Below are 10,889 nucleotides of genomic sequence, written 5' to 3'. Positions count from 1 at the left end.
AAGCGGTGCAAAAGATGAATGAGACTTTACAACAATCAAATTTTTCTACTAGAACACCAATGCGGTCTTTCACCAATCTCGACAGTTTTTCATAGGTATAACATTGGCATTTTACTTTTAATAGATGAGTGAACTTCTATTGTTGCAATGATATTGTCTACATTATTTTATAGGTAAGGCCCGATTCTCCACATCATGAGTCATATTCTAATCCACCAAGCATACAGACAGGTCCTTGTAAGGTGAATCGCTTACAACGACCACATGATTGTGTTGCCGAAGGAAGAGTGATAGGTGCATCTAATGCAGATTCAGATAGTTACGATATTCTTATAGATGAGGTCTTTGATGGGAATGTGATTCTACAGAGTGGAGAAGGAACATTTGCTGATTTGACATGTGGTGATATTATTGATTGGCCCAAATTTCGAATAAAGTTTTACTGAACAGAGGTACTTTTCTTACTTTATATGGTAAATAGACACTAAACATAAAAAAAATTATAATAAAATAATTAAATGTTTAACAATGACAGTAGTTATGAGAACTCTTTTATTTTGTAATTTGGTATATTCATCTTTTTAGCATAATTACTTGGATTGCTTTAGGTAGTCGGTGTCGTTACTATATATCTGACAATGTTTTTTAATTTTTCAATCATAGATTTCGGCAAGGACCAAGAAAGACATGTTGGTTTTGATTTCTACAAGTGAAGTGAAGTTGGTAGAAGACATTTTTTGAAAAACTTCTTTAAACATTGGGATGTATATTAAAATCGACACCATGAAAACGGGACATGTTGGACTATGATTGCAAATGTAAAATTTGAATGAACATGGTTTCCATTTGAAAAATGTAAAATTTTGTTTTTTTGGAATATTTATTTATTTTGTTAGATTTTAATTTTCTGTCCAATGAAAATTGTCATTTTCCTTTTAGGTGAAAAATAACAAAAATAACAAACAATACTGGTTAAATTAAAAAAAAAAAAAAAAAGTTTGACGGAAAAACGACGGCTCTAAGCCGTCGTTTATCTCTATCAATTAAATTTAAATTCGACAAATAAAATGACGGATTTGGGCCGTCATTTTTTTTTGACAGACTAACCGTCGTTTTCCACAACATTTTGTTGACACGTGCCAACCGTCGTTCATTAAAAACGACATCGTTATTTAGGACGGCTCTTGCGACGGTGGGGGCCGTCATTGTTCTTAAAAAACGACAGCTTTGGCCCGTCGTTTTTTGTGAAATATGATGTAGTGCACAACCTTCCACATTCTTTAGACTCTTTCATCTCTGCCCTCCCCTTTGACTCTCATTTGACTCTTTCATCTCCTTTTTTTTCTCAACTGAAGTCAGACGACTAAGAAAATAAAAGAGGAGCAAAAAAAAAAAATCTTTGGAGAAAGCCAGGGATTTTTGGTGTGTTATTTTCCTTTTTTATCATATCATTTATTTTGAGTTGATGTCATTTTTCTTTAGAGTCTTATATTCTAAAATTTGTAATTATGTTTTTAAAAAAATTTATACAAGAGAGTTCAAACCCAGATTTCAATTTCCAAATCCATCTGATATAGTTTCAAGTCAATTGGGTTTAAAGAAAAGTTTCAGTAATGAAGTCTAGTCATCTCAACTACAAGTTTACAATATGGGTTTAATTTATGGAGGAAAAGAATGTACCTGTCTCGTTGAAATTAGTTTTTGCCTAACATTGCTCAACAATTGGGTTGCAAGCTAGTTTGCAGCACAAACATTTATTACGTACATACACACAACTTGGAACAAAGAAAGTCATATTGGTCTAAAGATTACAAAATAAGTTTGCTTTATTTTGACCGGGGAAAAACTGTGAAGAAGGTTTGGATGGAAGTTAGCAAGATAACATAACCTGCAGCAATTAAAGCGATAGTGGTCCATGGGCTACGAAAATAAGTTTGCATGAATTCACCTATGTGGACCCTCCTCTTTTTTTCAAGATGGGATTGAATTTCATATACAACATTCGAATAGGCACGATGATCATGAATCAATCCTGTGGCCAATTGATTAACGAGATTAGCCACTTCCTCATCACTGCCAAGGTAATTGCAAATTATGCCCTCAGAGCGCAACACTTTCACGTCATCAGCATGATCAATGAGTGTATCTAGGAAACAAATGAAGGCGATGAATGAACGATATTCAGGGGCACCACAACTCAATTCATAGGCTATTAAATTGAGAAACCTGTCTTTGGTGTAGTGGTTAATTTCTATTTGGGGAAGTAATAACTCTCCACTTAGCAAATGAGTTCGGAATTCAACATCACATAAACAAATTGAATTCTTTCTCTTGAATGTAATCCCCATAGCTAGAAGCTCCTTGACTGGAGGGTATGATCTCTTCGGCACAAGCTGGGGATAAAAAATACATTTGTCTCCGACTAGGATGGTACCAAAAAGGTCTAGGATGTGATCGAGATAACGATTTTCACCAGCAGATGGTGATGAACGCATCCCGTAGGTTTTGCTAATTTCTGAGTCGATATAGTTGAAAACCATAAAGCCAATGTGAAGGCCACAAAAACAGTTCATCAACACTTTCAAAATTAGGTACGGGAGTTGGTTCTCAAGCAAGAACAAATCTCTAGATATCAAAGGTATGTCATTTCCAAATGTCCTGAACATGTCCCATCCATTATCAATGAAATACAAAATAAAGTAACCATCCAAAAGCATCATGACGGTAAATGCTTCATTGTCGAAATTAGCCATGATGGAATCCTCATAGTACTCCTTAGCCTCACTAGTTAAAGATTCAAGCTTACTGTAGATATCACACATGCTAGAGTTACAACCAGTGACAAATCGCCGAGCAGATATGATCTTGAGCTCTTCTATCCTCGCTAACTTAGGTTTGCCATGGTGATAAGGTCCAATTGATACCACTGCAGGATCAAAGCATTTACTATAAGCTTTGTTCTCCCGTAGCCATAGTGGTACCCTAGGAATAGGAATCTTGTTACGTTCCCTTGTTTTGTTTGTGGTGCACTATGTGAAAAAAGCCCATATTTGATGGTCACAGCCCGTCAAATTTTGAGAAATTTGACGGACCATCCCATCAAATATGCTCGTCAAATATTTTCTTGTAGAATTTTTTTTTTGACGGCCCTAAACAATCAAATTATTAGAGGATAAGCTTTTAAAAAAATAAAAGAATTCCATAGTCTATGACCGTCAAATATGGAGATTTAACAAACAATCGGACGGTCCTCTAATTCACTAATCACAATAAATAAAACCGTAAAAAAATCAGAAAAACAAACAAAAATCATAATACAAAGATCACTCAAATAAACCAAATCTTGACCACCCAAGAAATTCAATTCACATCAAATCCAATTTAATACAAAATACAAAACGTATCATTTCACAAACGACATATTAAAACAAATTGTTCAACTAAAACTAATACAAAACTACTTCTCACTGAAGATGCAGGACGCCAATCGTCAATGCACCCTCCCAAGCCCATTCATCATATTGTCAACCTTGGACTTGCTTTCTGTTTCTCTCTCTCTGCAAGCAAACCAATGAAAATATGGAAAAAATAAAATAAAAAATGAATATGATTCCTCATGTAACATTCTAACATGTAATCACAATAACATAATTTCACATACATACATGAGCCACATAACTTATAGAAATGAAATTCTGGATACTTGGAAGATTTTGAAAAGTGAAAAGTAACTTACAAAAAAATGGGAGCAATTATCGCCATCCATTTAGGACCCAAACAAAAATGATGATGTTCAACATTAATCACTAAATATAGGATTAATGTACCTCAATCCACACTCAAAATCCATAAAAGACAAAAATTACTAATACACACAATGTAGGTATTTTATGTTTAATATATTTTCACATTTCAAAGTAAGAACACATAATGGCATTCAGAACAAATTCATAGTGGATTTTGCTTTTGATTGCCCAACACTTGATTCATCCACTGTCCATGTCACAAGTAACTCAAATACGGAAAGCATAAAATTAAAAGCAAATTTCGAGAAACATCCAATGACATAAACAGAGAACTTACACATAAAATTGTTTCCAAGGTCACGTAGTTCAACTTTAGATCCATCAATGACAATGATACTTCCAACTCCACCAAGAACAAGATTTTTCAATGTTTTAGAACCCGTTGGAGCGCAATTAAGTAAGCAAATACTAGCCTTCTCAAGGGCTGATTGCCCTTGCTCCCCCCGGATCTTGCAATTGCACTTGAAAAAATCATCTATGGAAGATAAGCAACAAAAATTATCGGGCTTATGCAATGTCAATTCTAAAATCCTCAATCTTTTATAAACCACTCGATCACACTGGTGTTGATATTCTCAATATTAGATAAGTAGTGACCAAAGTTTTGTTTTATAATATAACTTGATAATACAAGTGGATGAAACATGGATCTAAGGATCCTGATAAGTTATTTGTCGGAAAAGATATAACCTACCTCAACCAAATTTTCAATCAGAATCCATCTCAATCTTTTTTTCTCAATTAGAAACAAAGTATTTAACGGTGAAGAAACATCTCATCCCATTTTTTTTTTACAGAAATGAAATTTGTATTAAGTGGTTGAGATGACTAACGTTTCATTTCATTCCACTTGAATAAATATATGCTCTCTGACTAAATTCTCAATCCAAATCATAAAAGCTTGTCTACGAGTAACTCAAAATCAATACTTTATATAACAACTATACCGATCGACCACTTCTTGACATCTATATAACTTTTCAAGGACATTTTAGCAAGATTACTCACTAAATCTCCGACAAGTTTTCAATATTTATAGACACCTTTCAACTAATTATACATCTTTCCATATAAATAACATCAAACAACTCCATTATTTTATAATTATTACATAAATCGCTATAACGAACAAACACAATCATAATTTCATAGTTAACATCGGTTCACACAAATTACCCTGGAAAATCAGAGATGGGATGGGATTTGAGGGAGATAAGAACTACTCTACATCTAGGGTAAAGAGGAGAAAAACTGAAAGGTACCTGAGCTGTCGATCGTATTTTGTCTTGGACTCCGCCATTGTTGCCTGTAAAAGTCAAGGGCCGCAAACAAGGTGGCAAATAGGCATCTATTGAGCTCTCACTGTTGACTTCTGTCAGGCTGTCTGCCTCATCAAGTTCATCGTTTTCCACCGCATTCTGAACACGAAGGGCACATATTTAGATTTGATCATAGTTAACAATACTAACAAACTTCAGAAACAGAACATTTGATGTTGATTTCTTTTAAAAATACTTTAGAATCCAGAGCATGAACGCTATGTGTGAGTGAGTGAGGTACTGTTATTTAGGTTTGTGTCATATGGCCTAAATCATCGCTATTGTCCATGCCTTATCCCAGATATTGAGGTCTAGAACATGAATCCTGTTTCACCCTTCAACACTAACTTAAGACAAAAGTTCAGTTAAGGTATGTGTATTCATATCTTACTACTATCATCTATGGGACCTTTCATCCTCTTAGACCCTTTGGATGGTACGAAGCCTAGATAAAGAAGTATAGCTACCCCAGGTTGACTGCTGATGTAAATAATGTGAAATAACTTAATTAGGGAGGGGCCTAAATATTTTATAATTCTGATAATGCTTAACTCAAAGGGTGTCGTTCTTCTACAACATGCCCATTCCCACCCATGTCCATAGCTTGGTTTCCTCTTCCACTTGCCCTTGCTTTGTCCTAGACAATACTGCCAGATTGTAGTCAACCAGTCCCAGATAATCCAATCAGCAATCACCAAAAAACCATTCATTGATATTATTACTCACAACTTGTTCAATTTCAGATTATAAAAATTTGTTGATATTTATAAAATTATATCAAGAAAGAAAAAAAGATCATGCACCATGATAACAATTTAGTGTGAACAACATACCACAAAAGAGAGGTGGTGTTCAAAGAGCTCACCGTGAATTGCTATTTTTATATCGTTGTCTCTTCGACCATTAGACACCTGCACATAAACATTTTTTTTAAATATTACATGAGTGGAGAATTGCACCAAAGGGATGTCTACTAAACAACCAAGCACAAACCTACATCGAATTGGCAAATAATTAAATTTCAAACTGTAATCTTCCTCCATCAATAAACAACTATACATTAAAATGACTTCAAAATTAAGATCTTACATGTCCCCTGCCCTAGCATGTTCGACAATCTCATGGCGGATGTTGGTGACCATTTTATTGATGAAACGTCAGATAATAAGGATGCCAACGAAGATGACATTGAATTTTTATTATTTTGACCAGATGATGGTTCCTAATTTGGATTCATGATTATATTGTTTTCTATATTTTGAATAATATAAATTTTAAACATGTCGTGGGAATTGATATTAATAAGGATTAGGTGATTTATTATTATAATTTAATATGAGATTTGACAATATAATATGACAACACCACTTAGCAGCAACAAGCCCACAGCCTTAACCTTAATTTGAATTCCCCCCCCCCCCCCCCCCCAATTTTATTGCAATTGTGCTGAGCATATGCTTTCAATTTCATAGCTTAGAGTAGAAGGGAAACAAGGGCTGGGCTGTCAGGGGAAGAAAATGACAAAAAATAAAATAAAATTGAAACCTTAATTTTTTTAATGAAATTATGAAAAATTAGTGAATAATATATTGAAAATGGCTAATTTAGTTGGTACCTGGGGTGAAGTCCACATTGTAGCCATTGTTCTTCTGCAAACAAGCGCATGCGAAGAAATCGGCTTTGGCCTGATATTGCTTTAGAGTTGAAGTGTAAGCTCCTCCATTCCCTTCCATCAATACCTTAACTTACAAGGAAAAATGTCAATGATGAGGATGAAGATTTGTTCTGTTCTGTTATGGATGTGTCTTGTATTCTATTGGTAGAATAAGCAAGTTCAGCTCTGCACTCATTTTAGTATTTCTACTTTCTAGGAGGAAAGTGAAATTTAGGCAATCTTGTAGAAACATGCTCTCTGTAAAAAAGGGGATTGATTATACCTTTGAAAGAAGAATTTGTAAACCAGCATATTTGTTGTCCCAAGAGAATTCAGCAACTGCCCATTCAGTTCCACCCAAGGATACCGCATTATCTACCACATACTTTAGATAGTATTCTTCACCCGTTGCTCGATATAGCCAACCAGCAGACCATAGCAGTTCATCCTGAAGTTCACCATCACATATATATAGTATTAACCAAATAATGAGAAAAAAAAACTGTTGATGGTGAGGATTAATTTCTTACCGAATAACCAGATTCTGAAGCATAGAACTGCCTAGCACTTGTAATTGACTCGTCATACCGACCTCTAAATCTATCCACAAATGAGAAAAGCTGCAATAATTTCTTAAGAATTAAGCAAATTTTTGCAATGCAAATGATTTGCATTATGTAACCAAGCATATATCAGTAAAATGAAGAGCAATCCTGACATGGAGAAGGTTTCCATTCGTAGGTTATTCTTTGTAAATAAGTTCATCCATCATCTCTCTCCAAAGCGATAGATTCAAGATAAGTACATGATATGTATTGAACATTACCAAGGTTAACTACATGAAAAAATACAAGAGAAAAATGGGGGAAAAGAAAAGAAAAAAGAAAAAAGAAAAAGAGAGGTAACAACTTAGATTTAAATAATGTCATAGTCAATGTGACTAAACTGTTTTTGAGACATGTACACATTTTTCCTTTTTTTTATGAATACATGAACACACTGGTGTTAACACTTTCATTAGATCTTTAAACTTTTTTCAAGGGAGTCAAGACCTAAGAAGCATGTATGCCTCTTTCTCATTATGGTGGACCTGAGAAGAATTCTTTTTTCAATCCAATGAGAAGAAAGGATGACATTTTCCACTTAGGCAATATGTATGAAAAATAATTACATCTAATAAATATCAGATATTAATAAGAATCAAAAGAAGTATCAAATCAAGTATAGAAGAAATGATAATAGGCCAATCGATTTACCAATTTGGTGGAACATGTCACGTGGTAGCCATGCAATGAAGATTTGTCAATTCACCAACTTTTCATGTACTATAAATAAAGTTTTTTTTTTTTTTTAAGATTAAGGTGGGGTTAGGCAGACCCTCAACCAGAAAACAATGGACTACAAACGATCATAAATGTGCCCACTGGTATCTTTACAAAGGAGCCTCATTAGCTCACTAGGGATGTTCATAGGCTCCATAACAGCTGTGCCTAGGGAGAGGAGGAAGGAAGTAAGGAAATCAGTTGCTTGGTTGCACTCTCGGAAGCAAAAGTTGAAATCTATCCTGAGGCAATGAGTTGCTATGGCTCTAATTTCTTTTATCAGTCTCTTCTCTTTCGAAGGAGCTTCGCACTCACCCTTGATACAATCAATCGTTAACTTTTAATCAGCTCTAACTTTCATCAGAGTGGATGTTAAGCTCAGCAGCAATTATCAGCCCCTTCAACATGGCTTGTCACTTGTGTACCAAAATTGACTTGGCATGGGTGTTTTCCGCAAGGGCTGTAATGGCCCCACCATTGCTATCTCTAATGATAGGGTGCATCTCATGCACCTCCATCCATCATTCCTCACTGTTTTAATGAGTGGAAAATATGCATAGAACATGCAAGCAAAACAGATGAAAAAAGAAATAATAATACATTTCAGCAGAAACAACAAATTAAATCTACAAGAATGACAAACATTTTGGGCATTCACTTTATATTCTTCTCTTATTAAGGATGTATTCCCTTTCTATTTTAGAACAAACCTACTTAGAAGTTTGTTTGACTTGGGGGGTAAAGGAAAAAAAAAAAGGAGAGAAACTATCACTTGAAATGGAAATGATTTGAAAGTCATAACATAACACCCACATTAGATCATAATCTTGCATTTTAAATTTCCATACTGAATTGAAATCAATATTTGGTGGTGTGGACTGTTGCAGAAGGATGTCTCTATGTGATGAATATGGAGGATATGGTCATGTTATGATTATTTTAGCTTTCCTGAATGCTATCTGTTTTTTCCCCCAAGGTGAAAGTATGAAGAATTAGCTCACCAATAAAAACATTTGGTGCAGTATGTAGTCCAGTCAACCTTTCCAGCACCTTCTGTAGTTGTGGCCCTTGGGGACCTAAACAAGAACAGATATCTTTTATCATCCAAGGTATCTTTTAAGCCTAGTCTTCCCTTCTTCATCAATCAAGTACTCCTCAAATGGATTCTTTCATCTCGGCACTCTATAATGTGAAATTTAATATCAATCTTATTTATCCTTCAAAAAATACTGAATAATTTCCAAGATATATATTTTTAAAAAAATCCTCTACGTAGCTAACATTCAAATCTATGTGGCATTTTTTATCAATAACATAAACAACAATACAACACAATATAAAATTCTATCGTGTTAGTTTTTAAACATAATTAACTTTACTAACCTACATGATGCCATGTTTTTTTTTTTTACAGAAATTTTAAATTACAACAGCAAAACATATAGATGGAATACAAATAATAAACTCAAACCATGTATCATACAGGTTAGTAAAGTTTGAGGCTTTCTACTCATTAGGATTTAAAAGAGAAAAAAAAAATCTACAAATGAAATACTGATTTATAACAACTGTCACCACCAAAAATTCTATTTACAGAAATTATGATTTCTATACTGTAGATTTAATCTGAACTGAACTTGAGTAACAAATGCAAATCCCAACATGTAGAATAAAATGTGTCAACAATGTCTGATTAGAATTAACACATAGCTAAAGTGTAACATCTGCCACAACAACAAAAAACCTAAAATTCAACAAACAAACAAAAATTAATACAGAGAGCTGTTATGAGATAGTGAGAGATGGTGTGGATTAGATCTAGATCTAGGGTTTCCTTGGTACAAAACGAGATAGAGAGAGATGTCGTACCTGTTTTCGATGAGATACAGAGAGAACGGGGATCAGATCTAGGAGATCGATCGATCAAATAGAGTGGGAGATGAGATCTATCGAGGGAGACAGATTGAAAGAGAGATCAATCGAGAAAGAGACTGTGAGAGAGAGATAGAGAGATCAATCGATCGATGGAGAGGTCGATCGAGAGAGAGAGAGCGAATGAAAAAATGAGGTCGATCGATCGAGAGAGCCACTGTGAGAAAGCGATGGACTGTGAAAGATCGATCGATCGATCGATGACTGTTAGAGAGAGAAAGAGACCATGAGAGGTCCATCGATCGATGAGAGAGGCAGAGAGCAAGAGAAACAGTGAGAGAGGCCGAAAGAAATAGAAACAGTGAGAGAGAGAGTGAGTGAGAGTGATCGACCGAGAGTTGAAAACGTGGTCTTCGGGCCGCGGATTTTGGGTTTTTAAATTCGACGGGCCAAGCCCAACAAATTTTTTTATATAAAGTTGAGATTTTCACGTAGTGGTGTCCGTTTCTATGCGGAACAACTCGTCCTTCAGACCTCGTAGCCTGTTGATAGATTCTTTTCTGATCCTGTAACTAGTATACAAATGGCATGTGAGGATACAATTAAAAGTAAAAGTTGTTTTCCATCACTCTGTTTTTTATTTTTTTTTTCAAAAAATATAAAAATAACGAAAGAAGGAAAATTTTGGACACTTAAGCACCACTATCACAAAATTCTTCAAATTCTTTCAAAAATTAGAAAACTATGAGAACAAGGAATCGCCTCCTTCATAACTCCAACTACTGAGATTTCTTATAGTATTGTGTTTAATATTCCAACAGTCCCATGAATTGGTTATTCCTAAAGGAGTTATGAAAGCTGTCACAAACATACCTTGTCTCCACATAGGATCAAGAACATGTCAGAGAAATCAAAA

The 10,889-nt window shown here is 34.7% G+C and overlaps 2 protein-coding genes across 18 annotated transcripts; both read right to left on the bottom strand.

The window, feature by feature from the left end:
- Positions 1–1,826: 1,826 nt before the first annotated feature.
- On the bottom strand, positions 1,827–2,822 carry LOC147384133 (UPF0481 protein At3g47200-like). The gene has a single exon (XM_086426341.1). It carries the CDS (start codon positions 2,820–2,822, stop codon positions 1,827–1,829), a length of 996 nt encoding a protein of 331 aa, XP_086282467.1.
- Positions 2,823–3,312: 490 nt separating this feature from the next.
- Positions 3,313–10,464, bottom strand: LOC147384132 (endoglucanase 5-like). Of its 17 annotated transcripts, none has more exons than XM_086425827.1 (9): positions 9,971–10,464; positions 9,103–9,283; positions 8,417–8,632; positions 7,310–7,399; positions 6,741–7,227; positions 5,959–6,036; positions 5,069–5,224; positions 3,737–4,267; positions 3,313–3,557 (listed from the first exon to the last, which is right to left on the bottom strand). In XM_086425827.1, the coding sequence occupies exons 5-8, from the start codon at positions 6,765–6,767 to the stop codon at positions 3,938–3,940; spliced, it is 591 nt and encodes a 196-aa protein (XP_086281953.1). In that variant the 5' UTR covers positions 6,768–7,227; positions 7,310–7,399; positions 8,417–8,632; positions 9,103–9,283; positions 9,971–10,464; the 3' UTR covers positions 3,313–3,557; positions 3,737–3,937. The 17 variants fall into 17 exon arrangements, with proteins under 17 accessions (XP_086281953.1, XP_086281958.1, XP_086281968.1 ...); XM_086425832.1 differs by lacking the exon at positions 8,417–8,632 and having other exon boundaries at positions 6,741–6,864; positions 7,063–7,227; XM_086425842.1 differs by lacking the exon at positions 8,417–8,632 and having other exon boundaries at positions 4,084–4,281; positions 5,991–6,036; positions 6,741–6,864; positions 7,063–7,227.
- Positions 10,465–10,889: the final 425 nt, after the last annotated feature.

The sequence above is a fragment of the Akebia trifoliata genome, chromosome 15 (assembly GCF_017979445.1).
Source record: "Akebia trifoliata isolate Shusen 1 chromosome 15, ASM1797944v1, whole genome shotgun sequence".
Lineage (NCBI taxonomy): Eukaryota > Viridiplantae > Streptophyta > Magnoliopsida > Ranunculales > Lardizabalaceae > Akebia > Akebia trifoliata.
This window is presented reverse-complemented; position numbering and strand designations above follow the sequence as displayed.